The following is a 17165-nucleotide window of genomic DNA, read 5'->3' on the forward strand; positions in this document are numbered from 1 at the left end:
CAAACACGTTTTGTTAAAACTCTTCTAGTTATTGTCTCTTTTATCAGTTTTATTTTGAAGAGTAAATTTATCAATTGTTTGCAAAAAGTAGAAGAGTTTTGATAAAAACAATATCCAATCGTGTACTTGCACCAAACTTCATCCTTGTATCATAAAATGCATTGTTCTACAGTTATGTTACTGCACTATTATTAATCTTCAGAGCATCTTTTAACAAAAGAATTTTTGACAAACATTTTTTTACTCTGTTTTGCGAGCTCTTTTCAATGAAATGACCAGATTTGAAAACTTGGAAGGTCAAAATTTTGCTCACCGTGCATTTTTCAAGCCTCCGGAAACATGTTACTTCCAGCCATTTGTTGAAATTAAACTTAAATTTCCTAAACTTGCCTTTAACATTAGACTTTTAGCGGTATCATTGTTGTTTCTTTGTACATACTTTCCAATTTGCCACATGTTCAAATACATTATTTAGAACAAAATATGGACCACCAGAAATGTAAATTAAGCTTAAAATAAAAGTATTAAGACTGAAAAATTTGTAACAGACGTTTAAAATCTTGTCATTATCATTTTTGTTTGCTTATTTGTAGGATATACTTTTATTTGAGAGATATTTCAATCTAAAATTTCCCAATAACACGTTAGGACTTTTCTTGATCATTTAATTAATGAAAGCTGCTTGTAAAAATTCCTTATTTCATTTTCCAGGATCTTTTATCTCACTTTTGTTTATTCGCTCAAATTAGGGAGACAGAACTTTAAAATTGAATAAGCTACCTAATGCATATCACATTAAAATTTGTGAAACAATTTTAAGAGAAAAAAGGTCAGGGCACCAGTAATCATTACTGACAGGTAAATATTACAGAGGATGCAAAAGTGAATATAACTTACAAAGTGGGAAAGGCGACAGATAATGTAAAAACATTTCTTCTTAGGCCGATCTGTGCGCATTTTCTATTGTTAAATTGATAAATTTTTTCCTCAAAATAATGGAGGTTGATGGAGGAAGACATTGTGATGGTTAAAATTCCTGCGAAAGATAATTTTTGAGAATATGAGAAATTAAGAATTGACAGTTTACCTAAGTAGTAAAATCAAAGTTGTATAGTATCAAAAATCCATTCCTAACAAGAAAAAAAAAACTAGACATAGATATCAATGCTATTAAAACTTGTTTGGACCAGCCAAGTTTGAAAGTTTTCAAATCCAGAACCTTTTTTTTACATAATCTTTCAAATTTTGTTAACAGTGGTTCAGTGGGGATCTATTAACATTTATATTAGTAGGGAAATTCTCCACTGGACCCTAAGATTATTTCACTGGTAAGTGGCCACCTTGGATTGCGTCAGTAAGAAAAGTGTCATTTGCTCCTCACAAACCATAGTTGATCATTGAGCTGTTTCTCTCATCTAAAAATGTGTATTGATCAGTGTATTATCATATACAACAGGGGATCTATTAACATTTATATTAGTAGGGAAATTCCCACATTGATGAAATTAATAGACTACATAATACTGTGACCCTTCCATGACTTTAAAGTCACCTGGAACCGTTTCATGGCTTTCCTTGTTGATTTCGCAAAGGCGGCCATTGCCTGTCCCAGATTTTCTATAATTGAAAGAAGCACAAAAGCATCCATCACTACGCTGGAGACATTTAAGGCAGTTTGAGAAACATTGCTCCACAGACTTCACATCAAGGGTATGTACAATATGGCTCTGAAGTGCCTTTCCAGAAAACAGAATGTTGGTGTAAAATGCAACTGGCGTCTCTCCGACGATACTGTTTACTACAGAATGAAGAAAAGACAAAAAAGTTTATTGGCATTGTCATAGGTGTTCAAAATATGATCTAGTCACTTGCTAATATCATCCATAGCATTAGCAAGTCACAGGTTTTCAAAATTTCTTTGGAATGAGATTTGCAAAACTTGAATTATCCTACCCTTATAAGCTTCTACCTCTTCCAAAGTTCTATGAGAGCTGAAAACTAAAGTAGCACTTGAAAAGGACATTTTTCGTACAGAGGCTTGAGACTGAATGGCCAGTTAACACCGATGATAAGTACCTCATGTAACAATTGATATTTGAGCAGAATGAAGAAACAACATGAAAAGCCTTAAGTTGTAGAAAAACCTTAAGCCCGGTCCTGGTAGAGCAAAAAGTAGCGGGAACAAGAAAGAATAAAAGAGAGTTAGAAATATTTTTAGGCTTTGAAGAAATGCCTACCCTCAAGTTCATAACTAGATTATATGAACCAAAATATAAAAAGGCTTTACTTGAAATGACTCAAGATATAATACTACCTTGCGGAAAGGAAAATGGCGCTAAAGATATTTGAAGGAGAAAATAAATAAAACTTTCCATTGCAATTAATATTTTATACTATCAATTTGAATTTATGGTTTAAATCAAAAGTAACCTTTTTTGAACCAACAAGAAAAAATTCCAAGTTAAATGTAAAGATAATAAGGCACAGTGCAAATTCTATTTCTTTTGACGTCACAAACTGTAAGAGTTATCATGGAAATGTAGAGTAGAAATGAAAAGAATCACAGAGCTAAAAATATAATATTTTTAGCACAGATTTCAATTAATTCATAAATTTCTATATAAGAAAGAGAACATTGGGAGGAGAGCTCCTCTGTATACAAGTTATACTCAACAACAATTTGAGTAGTTATGATGGTTACGTTGCAAGTTCTTTTGTCTTTACATTTAGACATACAAATGTTAAAAAAACGAATTGCTTTGGTAGACATTGATGCAGAAGAAAGAAAAGACTTATTTGTAACAATACTTGATAAACAATTGAAACTAGATTTTTATTTGCAAACAATTTTTTCGTGGTACAGAACTTAAAATTTGCTACGAAAAAAGGAAATATATGAGTATACTAAAGCTTTTCGTCTGACACTCTTCAGAGTTTAAAACGTCAGAACATAGATTGAAAACTCTACGCTAGGAAAAATATATACCCAGTTGTGGATCAAAATAGACCAATCAGAAACGCGATCACATGACTGTTAAGGTTGCCCAATCAGTGCCACTTGCTATAGAGATTGTTACCAATGGAGTCCTAATGTGAAAACAACTCTTTCTGTCTACACAATAGTGACTTTTCATGTTTATGTAGACAAATGATATTGTTTCCTTATGTAGATACTTCCTATTGATACATATCGTAAGAAAAACATCATTATTTATGTCATTATTTAAAAATAAAACTCAGTGTCTGCTTCTTAAAAAGTCATTGGGTGAAAACAGTTAATAAGAAAACATACCAGGCGAAGAAGGGAATGACTCTCCGACGATACTGTTTACTACAGAATGAAGAAAAGACAAAAAAGTTTATTGGCATTGTCATAGGTGTTCAAAATATGATCTAGTCACTTGCTAATATCATCCATAGCATTAGCAAGTCACAGGTTTTCAAAATTTCTTTGGAATGAGATTTGCAAAACTTGAATTATCCTACCCTTATAAGCTTCTACCTCTTCCAAAGTTCTATGAGAGCTGAAAACTAAAGTAGCACTTGAAAAGGACATTTTTCGTACAGAGGCTTGAGACTGAATGGCCAGTTAACACCGATGATAAGTACCTCATGTAACAATTGATATTTGAGTAGAATGAAGAAACAACATGAAAAGCCTTAAGTTGTAGAAAAACCTTAAGCCCGGTCCTGGTAGAGCAAAAAGTAGCGGGAACAAGAAAGAATAAAAGAGAGTTAGAAATATTTTTAGGCTTTGAAGAAATGCCTACCCTCAAGTTCATAACTAGATTATATGAACCAAAATATAAAAAGGCTTTACTTGAAATGACTCAAGATATAATACTACCTTGCGGAAAGGAAAATGGCGCTAAAGATATTTGAAGGAGAAAATAAATAAAACTTTCCATTGCAATTAATATTTTATACTATCAATTTGAATTTATGGTTTAAATCAAAAGTAACCTTTTTTGAACCAACAAGAAAAAATTCCAAGTTAAATGTAAAGATAATAAGGCACAGTGCAAATTCTATTTCTTTTGACGTCACAAACTGTAAGAGTTATCATGGAAATGTAGAGTAGAAATGAAAAGAATCACAGAGCTAAAAATATAATATTTTTAGCACAGATTTCAATTAATTCATAAATTTCTATATAAGAAAGAGAACATTGGGAGGAGAGCTCCTCTGTATACAAGTTATACTCAACAACAATTTGAGTAGTTATGATGGTTACGTTGCAAGTTCTTTTGTCTTTACATTTAGACATACAAATGTTGAAAAAACGAATTGCTTTGGTAGACATTGATGCAGAAGAAAGAAAAGACTTATTTGTAACAATACTTGATAAACAATTGAAACTAGATTTTTATTTGCAAACAATTTTTTCGTGGTACAGAACTTAAAATTTGCTACGAAAAAAGGAAATATATGAGTATACTAAAGCTTTTCGTCTGACACTCTTCAGAGTTTAAAACGTCAGAACATAGATTGAAAACTCTACGCTAGGAAAAATATATACCCAGTTGTGAATCAAAATAGACCAATCAGAAACGCGATCACATGACTGTTAAGGTTGCCCAATCAGTGCCACTTGCTATAGAGATTGTTACCAATGGAGTCCTAATGTGAAAACAACTCTTTCTGTCTACACAATAGTGACTTTTCATGTTTATGTAGACAAATGATATTGTTTCCTTATGTAGATACTTCCTATTGATACATATCGTAAGAAAAACATCATTATTTATGTCATTATTTAAAAATAAAACTCAGTGTCTGCTTCTTAAAAAGTCATTGGGTGAAAACAGTTAATAAGAAAACATACCAGGCGAAGAAGGGAATGACTCTCCGACGATACTGTTTACTACAGAATGAAGAAAAGACAAAAAAGTTTATTGGCATTGTCATAGGTGTTCAAAATATGATCTAGTCACTTGCTAATATCATCCATAGCATTAGCAAGTCACAGGTTTTCAAAATTTCTTTGGAATGAGATTTGCAAAACTTGAATTATCCTACCCTTATAAGCTTCTACCTCTTATAAATCTGTGCTAAAAATATTATCTACCTCTTCCAAAGTTCTATGAGAGCTGAAAACTAAAGTAGCACTTGAAAAGGACATTTTTCGTACAGAGGCTTGAGACTGAATGGCCAGTTAACACCGATGATAAGTACCTCATGTAACAATTGATATTTGAGTAGAATGAAGAAACAACATGAAAAGCCTTAAGTTGTAGAAAAACCTTAAGCCCGGTCCTGGTAGAGCAAAAAGTAGCGGGAACAAGAAAGAATAAAAGAGAGTTAGAAATATTTTTAGGCTTTGAAGAAATGCCTACCCTCAAGTTCATAACTAGATTATATGAACCAAAATATAAAAAGGCTTTACTTGAAATGACTCAAGATATAATACTACCTTGCGGAAAGGAAAATGGCGCTAAAGATATTTGAAGGAGAAAATAAATAAAACTTTCCATTGCAATTAATATTTTATACTATCAATTTGAATTTATGGTTTAAATCAAAAGTAACCTTTTTTGAACCAACAAGAAAAAATTCCAAGTTAAATGTAAAGATAATAAGGCACAGTGCAAATTCTATTTCTTTTGACGTCACAAACTGTAAGAGTTATCATGGAAATGTAGAGTAGAAATGAAAAGAATCACAGAGCTAAAAATATAATATTTTTAGCACAGATTTCAATTAATTCATAAATTTCTATATAAGAAAGAGAACATTGGGAGGAGAGCTCCTCTGTATACAAGTTATACTCAACAACAATTTGAGTAGTTATGATGGTTACGTTGCAAGTTCTTTTGTCTTTACATTTAGACATACAAATGTTGAAAAAACGAATTGCTTTGGTAGACATTGATGCAGAAGAAAGAAAAGACTTATTTGTAACAATACTTGATAAACAATTGAAACTAGATTTTTATTTGCAAACAATTTTTTCGTGGTACAGAACTTAAAATTTGCTACGAAAAAAGGAAATATATGAGTATACTAAAGCTTTTCGTCTGACACTCTTCAGAGTTTAAAACGTCAGAACATAGATTGAAAACTCTACGCTAGGAAAAATATATACCCAGTTGTGAATCAAAATAGACCAATCAGAAACGCGATCACATGACTGTTAAGGTTGCCCAATCAGTGCCACTTGCTATAGAGATTGTTACCAATGGAGTCCTAATGTGAAAACAACTCTTTCTGTCTACACAATAGTGACTTTTCATGTTTATGTAGACAAATGATATTGTTTCCTTATGTAGATACTTCCTATTGATACATATCGTAAGAAAAACATCATTATTTATGTCATTATTTAAAAGTAAAACTCAGTGTCTGCTTCTTAAAAAGTCATTGGGTGAAAATAACAGTTAATAAGCAAACATACCAGGCGAAGAAGGGAATGAAGTAGTAGATGCTAAAGAAAAGAGAAAATATATTTTCATAAATCTGCATGGATCAATTTGTTAACCCAAAAATGATGAATAAATGTGCTTGTAAAATACAAGAACTACTGAAGTTGCAGAAAATTTAGGAACAAAATTAAAAAAGTTTATAAATTCTTGCTGCTTGTATTTAGTCCAAAGGGGGCAAAAGCTTGCTGCTGGTTTCCTTTTGCACTAAATAGCAAAGAAAATCAGCAGCAAAAATTGAGCGTTTAAGAGCAAAATTAATGTAACATTTTCTATGACGTCAAAGAATTTGGTAATTTAATATTATAAAAACCGCTGATAATGAGGTTGAAATAATAATAATAATAATGAGGCTGAAAAGTGGGCTAAAAACATTGTCGTGAGCAAGATCCTATAAGATTGAAAATAAAATTAGTTTTCTGCTTTTTTTAAATTAAGAAATTCCAAATAAGATTAATTTGAAAACAAACCTTGTGAGGTTGGTAAGGTAGTTGAAGTCACTGAAGAAAGTTAAAAAATATTGTATAAATCGATTGCTGATTTTTTGAATATAGAAATTAAAAGGTAGATTTATTATTCTCATTAGTAAGGCAAATGAAGGGGTGTAAATTTGTAACAATTGCCTAGAGGAATTGCCTCGAGTATGGAGATACAAAAGCCTAGAGATGGCTGTGAAGTTGGAAATAGAATTAGTTTTTTAGATTTTTTAAAGTCAAGAAATTCCAAAATCAAGCAAATTAAAAACAAACCTTGCGAGGTCGATAATGAAGTTGAAGGCACTGAAAAAAGTAAAAATATTGCATAAATTGACGGCTTAATGCTTGGATATATAAGTTAATATAAAATATGTAAGGTGCTTACTTCTGTTTAGTAAGGCAAAGAAGGCATGTACATTTGTAACAGTTGCCTAGAGGGATTTTTTCATGTATTATTTTAAAGCTAGCAGTGACGTTACTTTAAAAACATATTTGGCGAATTTAACGTCGAGGCTGACAATGCCATAAATATTGAAAAGGTTGGCTTATAAATTCATGCACATAAGTGTGTGTTATAAGAAATCTGGATCAGCAATTGACATTTATGAAAGAAAGGGGATAGAATCGGATAAAATAGCTGCATATTCTATCATGAGTAAGAAAATACAAAAAGCTTCATAATTACCGTTAATAGCTTCAATACAAATTAATTTCGTTACTTTTTATAAGATTTGAATATTGCAAAATCAATCAATTCAACAGCATACCTTGAAACGTGGACAATGAAGTTGTAGGCACTAAAGAGAGTAAAAGTATTTTACAGCTGTTGTAAATCTAGATCGATGGTTGAAATGTTTGATGATAATAATTAAAAAGGAGGACAAATTTTCTTTTAGAATCACACGAAATACACCATGTAAAATTGTTACGAGGAGGATTGACTTTTATTACTTGTTATGACATTTGAAAATGCTAAAGATCATTAACTTCTAAACAAACATATAAAGGTTAAACAAATTAAAGCTAAAACGTTGCTCGAAATTTTTGTCAAGAAATGATCTCTTGACATGAAAGGTGTAAAAAGAGAGTGGCATATTTTTTTGTAAATTATAAAGTGCAAATCTTGAAAAATGCATAATAGCTCTATCTTTATTTTTGGCTGCCTGTCCTTATGACATGTGAAAGTGCAAAGAGAATATAAAATGAAACACACCTTCGGAAGTGTAAAGTGAAGTTGAAGGTTCTGAAGAAAGAAAAGAAAAAGCCTTATATATTTATATAGGTCATTCTGCTACCATCTTTTATGTCACTTTCTAAAAGTAAGTATTATGAAATTATAAATCTCTTTAATAACATCATTTTAAAGCTTCGATTATTAAAAAGGAAAGTAAAATAAAAGGCGTGATGAAAGCCAGGGACTGCGTACCAGTCCAAATGTGGGAGGGCTGAAAAGGCATGACCGGAATTTTTTTGAGGCCGTGCCCTCTAAAACACCGGAAAACCCCCCTTTAAGAAAACACTTTCTTATTTCTGTTGAAGTTTTATAAACAAAATGGTTCAGAGAAGATATCAAAAGCTATGAAAATAGATAGAATTAGCTTAGGGATAATGAAATAGCAAGAAAAACTGGGTACCCAGTGAAGAAAAACTGCTACTCCTTAGGAGCATACTATCCAATATTGCGCGAGAGCATAGTTAGAGTAAATTGTCCAAAATATTTTCTAACCTATTATTGCAAAAAAGTGGTGGGGCTATAGCCCCTGCTAACCCAAAGGCTGCACGGTGCCATATGAAAGGTGCCTAAAGTGAGAAGTTTGTCGAGTCTTTGGATCAAGGGGAAGGAAAATTGCAAGATCAAAATGTGTAATTGGAATACTAATCAGAGCTTGCCTGTGTCCACAGTGTCATAATATGCCGAAAACCCTCGGTATGAATACCCACTGTCACTTCTGAAGGTTATGTTGAAAGCATTCTCAGCCGAAAGAAATGTTGTCAAATTTGAGATTATCCCAGACAGGGTTCCAACATGCTGCAAGGAGCCGTTAAGGAGCTGCTCTATGGTCAGATAGTCATACCGTTGCTCCGTCCAAATATCGTTAAACGTAAGAAGGATCTGCTTCTCCCTTGGAACAATGATTTCGTAGCGACAGTATGCATTATGAGGGTAACTCTTCGGGTATCCAGGTGAAGTGAAGTTGCTTTGCAATGACTCCATTTTCATATTGCAGTCTAGAATGTGATTGATGTGCTTAGAATGGCTAAGTTACGACATGGAAAATGGCAAGGCCATCACAATATGGAATCAATTCTCAGAGTTTTTCAAGTACATAACAGCATATCTTTGAATATAGTGAATCTGATAAAAATGCATATATTCCATTTGGAGCTGTTTATTTTTAAATCTAACAAGTATTTATTGTCCAAGTCAAAATTAAATTATACCTAGCAGATTTTACGATGAACTAAGATTGATAGAGAAAGATTTAAGAAAGATTTAATAATTTACACATGTAGTAGGGAATCATGAATCTGATCCGACGAATAGAATTGTGAAATACAACGGCTAAAAGCTGATTAATTTCTATCAGGCAGTGGAGAAAAAAATCTAGAAAAATCTTAATGTTAACGAGGAAAATTAACCTTTATCTTACAACTTTAAAAGGTGGAAAAGTAAACAGTATGTGAACACAATTGGCAACGAAACTGATGAAGCCGAAAAAGAAAAGTCTATAGATCCACGAATCTTCAAATTCGAGTTTTATTAGATGTTTTTATAAATATCTCGTCTAAGAAAATAAGAATTGCATAGAGGTAGGATTCTCAAAGAGATTGTTAGTAAATAAGTTAAATAAAGCATATAAATTCTGGTACGCTAAAAACAATTTCAAATTCTATTTAATTTGCATAAGAACTCAGCTGCATCGGAGGACATCGTATGTGAGACCAGTTCCTCTAGCTTTATCCTATATCCCTTTAGCTTTCTTTATGTAAGTTTTTTGCTATTGGTCATCAATTAGCAATTTTTCAAACAAATGCACTCAGCACAGCTGTCCGGGCTAGCTCGCTGCATATAAAGCCGGGATTAATTTTATCTCGGCAAGCGGAGCCAGCACAACTTTCTGTTTGAAAATGAGTCAAAAAAATGTCAAGTACATGCAAACACACACACACAACGTTAACAATAATCATATCAAAATCTATCAAAACCTGCTAGTAATGCTTACCTGAGCCAAAGACAAGTTTTTTCGTCATTGTATAGCAGAAGATCGAAAGAAACAGGAACGGCATCGCATTTCGTAGCATTGTTCCGTTCGGTCTTTTATTTATTAATCTATGCAAAGATTCACATAAAAGGAATAGTCGGTAAGCAATCAGCAACTCGAAAACGAAGACAATATTGCTACCTGTATAAAAAATAACATTTTTGCTAAAATTGAAAACAGAAATGTGCAGAGTCAAGAAAACATTACGATCGCACGGTCATTGACCGGAGGAAGGTTTGAAAACCAAAAAGGTTTAGACAAAGGTTTTGGTAAATATTTTTTCTAACATTAAAAGTGAAGCAAGTTATTAACTCATTGGAAAGAAACTGTGAAAATAGTCTAGGCAGAGTCGACCTTTAGCCGATTGTGCATGCAAATGCCAAGTGGCATAATTATTTAACACAATCTTATTAACACAATCAACGCAATTATTTAAAAACAAAATTTTGCAATTTAAACAAGAATATTCTGTTACAACTGTACTTCAAACAAAATTGTATAAAAGGTACTTTAATTGTTCAAAGTGTAACATAATGAATAACATAATTAAGCCATAATGAATGGAGAACTCTCACAAATTACTTAGCAAAGTTTATGACAAAAGACAAATTAAAGAATTTGGACCCAAATGGTCAAAATGTCAATAACAATTAACCATTCCAAGTTGAAGTGACAGAACGATCTAATCTAATCTTGCTATTTTGGGATTGTTCACAAGCCTGTTTAACTACAAATTTGGCTGTTGTTGGAAAGGGGGTTTAATCAACTGTCAATTAAGTTTGACGGAGAGGAACATAAAAAAGCTTTAAACTATGTTTCTCAAACTTTCAATGCTGCCTAGTGCCAGTTAGAGAGAGAGAGAGAAAGGGCAAAAAAAGTTTAATATGGTCTGAAGCAAAATTCTATATCGACTTCCATACCACTGCTAGCAAGCAAAGAACACACCAGATTTTGTTGCCTTTGTCTGTTATCTGTTAAAAGGAGTGGATGAGTAGCAGACGTTGGCAAAGACAAATTCTGCTTACGCAAAAAAATTAACTTTTGGACGTCTATCCCATTAAGCCAATCGTGTTTCGGGATAAAAGATTGAAGGGTAAATAAAGAACATAACAATTTCAGGTAGAAAAATATATGAAAATACTCGAAGATAAAGAACATGTTTATCTACAGGCATTCATATTGGAAAATGTGAAGCTTTAGAGAATGGTAACTTCCTGCAAGAAGAATTATGGGTTTCGAAAAAATCCGAGAAGAACAACAGAATGTCATTATCGCACAATTTAGCCGTTGTCTTGAGAACAAAGTTTTCCTTTGCAAGGCTCGCCACAGTTAAGCATTTTGCACAAGTTCAAGGCCACAGCAGTGCAAATGTTTTTGGTCAATTGAATTGCCAAAGAAAGTAGGAAATTGCAACGGAATTTCTGCATATTTTTTTCAAATATGACTCACTGAGCTGCCTTGTTTTAAACAGTTGTTCTAGTGAAACTCTGTGGAAGATAAAGGATGTCTTTAAATAAAGACTGCACAATTAAAGACTTTTAGAACCTGTAGTATTTCATGTTATCAACTGACACTTTTTATGGGTATACGGAAATGATTCAAACTCTAACAGCTTTATACTGCAACAATTTACAAGAAAATGCAGGATTTATTACCTTGAAGCATTCCAGCGAACTGGGTTTATTTCTCACTTGCACAAGTAAGCCTTGTTGGTGAATAAGTGTTTGCTCCAACTTCACTCTTCCAAGCAATGATGAGTTTAATTTCAAGGACTTCTTAGGTCGATCACAATTTCAATGGTATATTCAATAATTTGAAGAGTGACATTGCTTTATACTTTAGTTCACTTCATTTGAGAATGGAAATGCTTTCCAATAAGATTAAAAAATTCAATGATTTGTTCAATTATTTATAAGACAGAAAACCATTCCTGATGTAAAATTGACATTTTAACCGAACATAGAAATAAACTTGCCAGTAATCTCCCGGTTGCATTGATGTGATGCATAATGATTGATGAATTAAAACAAAAACAAACTTTATATCGAAAATCAAACTGATGTTTTATTGTTGATAGTGCAAACACGTTTTGTTAAAACTCTTCTAGTTATTGTCTCTTTTATCAGTTTTATTTTGAAGAGTAAATTTATCAATTGTTTGCAAAAAGTAGAAGAGTTTTGATAAAAACAATATCCAATCGTGTACTTGCACAAAACTTCATCCTTGTATCATAAAATGCATTGTTCTACAGTTATGTTACTGCACTATTATTAATCTTCAGAGCATCTTTTAACAAAAGAATTTTTGACAAACATTTTTTTACTCTGTTTTGCGAGCTCTTTTCAATGAAATGACCAGATTTGAAAACTTGGAAGGTCAAAATTTTGCTCACCGTGCATTTTTCAAGCCTCCGGAAACATGTTACTTCCAGCCATTTGTTGAAATTAAACTTAAATTTCCTAAACTTGCCTTTAACATTAGACTTTTAGCAGTATCATTGTTGTTTCTTTGTACATACTTTCCAATTTGCCACATGTTCAAGTACATTATTTAGAACAAAATATGGACCACCAGAAATGTAAATTAAGCTTAAAATAAAAGTATTAAGACTGAAAACTTTGTAACAGACGTTTAAAATCTTGTCATTATCATTTTTGTTTGCTTATTTGTAGGATATACTTTTATTTGAGAGATATTTCAATCTAAAATTTCCCAATAATACGTTAGGACTTTTCTTGATCATTTAATTAATGAAAGCTGCTTGTAAAAATTCCTTATTTCATTTTCCAGGATCTTTTATCTCACTTTTGTTTATTCGCTCAAATTAGGGAGACAGAACTTTAAAATTGAATAAGCTACCTAATGCATATCACATTAAAATTTGTGAAACAATTTTAAGAGAAAATAGGTCAGGGCACCAGTAATCATTACTGACAGGTAAATATTACAGATGATGCAAAGTGAATATAACTTACAAAGTGGGAAAGGCGACAGATAATGTAAAAACATTTCTTCTTAGGCCGATCTGTGCGCATTTTCTATTGTTAAATTGATAAATTTTTTCCTCAAAATAATGGAGGTTGATGGAGGAAGACATTGTGATGGTTAAAATTCCTGCGAAAGATAATTTTTGAGAATATGAGAAATGAAGAATTGACAGTTTACCTAAGTAGTAAAATCAAAGTTGTATAGTATCAAAAATCCATTCCTAACAAGAAAAAGAAAATCTAGACATAGATATCAATGCTATTAAAACTTGTTTGGACCAGCCAAGTTTGAAAGTTTTCAAATCCAGAACCTTTTTTTTACATAATCTTTCAAATTTTGTTAACAGTGGTTCAGTAGGGATCTATTAACATTTATATTAGTAGGGAAATTCCCCACTGGACCCTAAGATTATTTTACTGGTAAGTGGCCACCTTGGATTGAGTCAGTAAGAAAAGTGTCATTTGCTCCGCACAAACCATAGTTGATCATTGAGCTGTTTCTCTCATCTAAAAATGTGTATGCATCAGTGCATTATCATATACAACAGGGGATCTATTAACATTTATATTAGTAGGGAAATTCCCACATTGATGAAATTAATAGACTACATAATACTGTGACCCTTCCATGACTTTAAAGTCACCTGGAACCGTTTCATGGTTTTCCTTGTTGATTTCACAAAGACGGCCATTGCCTGTCCCAGATTTTCTATAATTGAAAGAAGCACAAAAACATCCATCACTACGCTGGAGACATTCGAGGCAGTGTGAGAAACATTGCTCCACAGACTTCACATCAAGAGTATGTACAATATGGCTCTGAAGTGCCTTTCCAGAAAACAGAATGTTGGTGTAAAATGCAACTGGCGTCTCTCCGACGATACTGTTTACTACAGAATGAAGAAAAGACAAAAAAGTTTATTGGCATTGTCATAGGTGCTCAAAATATGATCTTTTTACTTGCTAATGCCTTCTATAGCATTAGCAAGTCAGAGGTTTTCAAAATTTCTTTGGAATGAGATTTGCAAAACCTGAATTATCCTACCCTTATAAGCTTGTACCTCTTCCAAAGTTCTATGAGAGCTGAAAAACTAAAGTAGCACTTGAAAAGGACATTTTTCATACAGAGGCTTGAGACTGAATGGCCAGTTAACACCGATGATAAGTACCTCATGTAACAATTGATATTTGAGTAGAATGAAGAAACAACATGAAAAGCCTTAAGTTGTAGAAAAACCTTAACAATGGTCCTGGTAGAGCAAAAAGTAGCGGGAACAAGAAAGAATAAAAGAGAGTTGGAAATATTTTTAGGCCCTGAAGAAATGCCTACCCTCAAGTTCATAGCTAGATTATGTGAACCAAAATATAAAAAGGCTTTACTTGAAATGACTCAAGATCTAAAGAAAATTTACAGCATAAATATACTGTTTTAGATCAAAGTTAACTTAACATTTTCTATGAGGTCAAAGAATTTGGTAATTTAATATTATAAAAACATGCCTTGTGAAAACATCAGTGAAGCCGAGGATACTGTAAAAGGAAAGAAGATATCTTATTGAGTCTAGGCAAGTTATTCTGTTACCATGAATCTGAATAAAAATTGTTTTAAATAGATAAGATTGTACACAAAATACATTAGTATAATTTAAAACTCGGTAAAAATATACAGCAAAAGAATCTTTGTACAGAAAAAAGCAATTTCTCTCGAATAAATACAATAGCTAGAATGGCATTTTACCTCATTCAACACTCCAAGAGGGCCAAAAGAAGAAGATCAAAGCATACCTGACAGTGTGGATAATGAAGCTGACGATGCTATAAAATTTAAACAAATTGATTTATCATATATATTTTTATGTGATTAATGAATTATGGATAAATTAATGTTACCAAAAGTCAAAATAAGCAAATCGGTTTTTCTGATAATGAGGTTGAAAAGAGGGCTAAAAACATTGTCGTGAGCAAGAGCCTGTAAGGTTGCAAACAGGATTAGTTTGGTACATTTTCTAGAATTAAGAATTTCCAAATTAGATTAATTTCAAAACAAACCTTGCAAGGTCCATAATGACGCTGGAGGTACTGAAGAAAGTTAAAAAATATTGTATAAGTGGACGGCTGAATCTATTAATATATCAAAAATAAAGGTATAGTTATTATTTCTCACTAGAAAGGCAAACAAAAAAATTAAATTGGTAACAATTGCCCAGAGGAATTACTTCGAGTATCAAGAAACAAAAGACTAAAGATGGCTGACACGTTGCAGATGGAATTGGTTTTTCAGATTTTGTAACGTTAAGAAATTCAAAAGTAAACAAATTAAAAACAAACCTTGCGAGGTCGATAATGAAGTAGAAAACACTGAAGAAATTAAAAATATTATTTTTATGGACGGCTGAATTTATTGATATATCGAAAATAAAAAGTACATTTTTTATTTCTCATTAGTAAGGCAAACAGAGGGTTGTACATTTTTAGCAATTGGCCAAAAGAATTGCATCGAGTATGAAGACACAAAAGTCTAAAGATGGCTGCAAAGTTGCAGATGGAGTTGGTTTTTTAGATTTTTTAAATGTAAGAAATTCCAAATTAAAGAAAATTAAAAACAAACCTTGCAAAGTCGATAATGAAGTTGAAGGCACTGAAGAAATTGAAATTATTGTTTTAATGGACGGCTGATTTGATTAATATTTCAAAAAAAGAAGGTACATTCTTTATTTCTCATTAGTAAGGCAAACAAAGGCGTGTACATTTGTAACAATTGGCCAAAAGAATTGCATCGAGTATGAAAATACAAAAGTCTAAAGATGACTGCAAAGTGTAGATGGAATTGGTTTTTTAGATTTGGTAAAGTTAAGCAATTCTGAAATTAAACAAATTAAAAACAAACCTTGCGAGGTCGATAATGAAGTAGAAAACACTGAAGAAATAAAAAATATTATTTTTATGGACGGCTGAATTTATTGATATATCGAAAATAAAAAGTACATTTTTTATTTCTCATTAGTAAGGCAAACAGAGGGTTGTACATTTTTAACAATTGGCCAAAAGAATTGCATCGAGTATGAAGACACAAAAGTCTAAAGATGGCTGCAAAGTTGCAGATGGAGTTGGTTTTTTAGATTTTTTAAATGTAAGAAATTCCAAATTAAAGAAAATTAAAAACAAACCTTGCAAAGTCGATAATGAAGTTGAAGGCACTGAAGAAATTGAAATTATTGTTTTAATGGACGGCTGATTTTATTAATATTTCAAAAAAAGAAGTTACATTCTTTATTTCTCATTAGTAAGGCAAACAAAGGCCTTTACATTTGTAACAATTGCCTTGAGGAATTGCTTCGAGTATCAACATACAAAAGTCTAAAGATGGCTGACAAGTTGCAGATGGAATTGGTTTTTTAGATTTTTTAAAGTTAAGAATTTCCAATATCAAGCAAATTAAAAACAAACCTTGCGAAGTTGATAATGAAGTTGAAGGCACTGAAAGAATTAAAAATATTGATTTAATAGACGGCTGATTTTATTAATATTTCAAAAAAAGAAGGTACATTCTTTATTTCTCATTAGTAAGGCAAACAAAGGCGTGTACATTTGTAATAATTGCCTAGAGGAATTGCTTCGAGTATCAAGATACAAAAGTATAAAGATGGCTGACAAGTTGCAGATGGAATTGGTTTTTTAGATTTTTTAAAGTTAAGAAATTCCAAAATCAAGCAAATTAAAAACAAACCTTGCGAGGTTGATAATGAAGTTGAAGGCACTGAAGGAATTAAAAAAATTATTTTAATGGACGGCTGATTTTATTAATATTTCAAAAAAAGAAGGTACATTCTTTATTTCTCATTAGTAAGGCAAACAAAGGCGTTTACATTTGTAATAATTGCCTAGAGGAAATGCTTCGAGTATGAAGAAACAAAAGTCTAAAGATGGCTGACAAGTTGCAGATGGAACTGGTTTTTTAGATTTTTTAAAGTTAAGAAATTTCAAAAGTAAACAAATCAAAAACAAACCTTGCGAGGTTGA

The 17165-nt window shown here is 32.0% G+C and overlaps 1 protein-coding gene and 1 long non-coding RNA gene across 6 annotated transcripts; both read right to left on the minus strand.

The window, feature by feature from the left end:
* Positions 1–45: 45 nt before the first annotated feature.
* LOC135683845 (uncharacterized) lies at positions 46–12446 on the minus strand. Of its 5 annotated transcripts, XM_089109334.1 has the most exons (12): positions 11814–12446; positions 11079–11129; positions 10120–10299; positions 8786–9124; positions 8109–8138; positions 7663–7692; positions 7169–7198; positions 6890–6919; positions 6395–6424; positions 4826–4864; positions 3293–3331; positions 46–1798 (listed from the first exon to the last, which is right to left on the minus strand). In XM_089109334.1, exons 1-12 carry the CDS (start codon positions 11821–11823, stop codon positions 1506–1508), a joined length of 1101 nt encoding a protein of 366 aa, XP_088965460.1. In that variant the 5' UTR covers positions 11824–12446; the 3' UTR covers positions 46–1505. The 5 variants fall into 5 exon arrangements, with proteins under 5 accessions (XP_088965460.1, XP_088965462.1, XP_088965461.1 ...); XM_089109336.1 differs by lacking the exon at positions 11079–11129 and having other exon boundaries at positions 10120–10226; positions 11814–12445; XM_089109335.1 differs by lacking the exon at positions 11079–11129 and having other exon boundaries at positions 11814–12445.
* Positions 12447–13818: 1372 nt separating this feature from the next.
* LOC135683846 (uncharacterized) lies at positions 13819–16338 on the minus strand. The gene is made up of 8 exons (XR_016143865.1): positions 16313–16338; positions 16033–16062; positions 15754–15783; positions 15474–15503; positions 15195–15224; positions 14931–14960; positions 14646–14675; positions 13819–14035 (listed from the first exon to the last, which is right to left on the minus strand). It is a non-coding gene; the product is annotated as an uncharacterized LOC135683846 (long non-coding RNA).
* Between the last annotated feature and the right edge of the window lie 827 nt (positions 16339–17165).

The sequence above is a fragment of the Rhopilema esculentum genome, chromosome 7 (assembly GCF_057945365.1).
Source record: "Rhopilema esculentum isolate cy_ngs chromosome 7, ASM5794536v1, whole genome shotgun sequence".
Classification (NCBI taxonomy): domain Eukaryota; kingdom Metazoa; phylum Cnidaria; class Scyphozoa; order Rhizostomeae; family Rhizostomatidae; genus Rhopilema; species Rhopilema esculentum.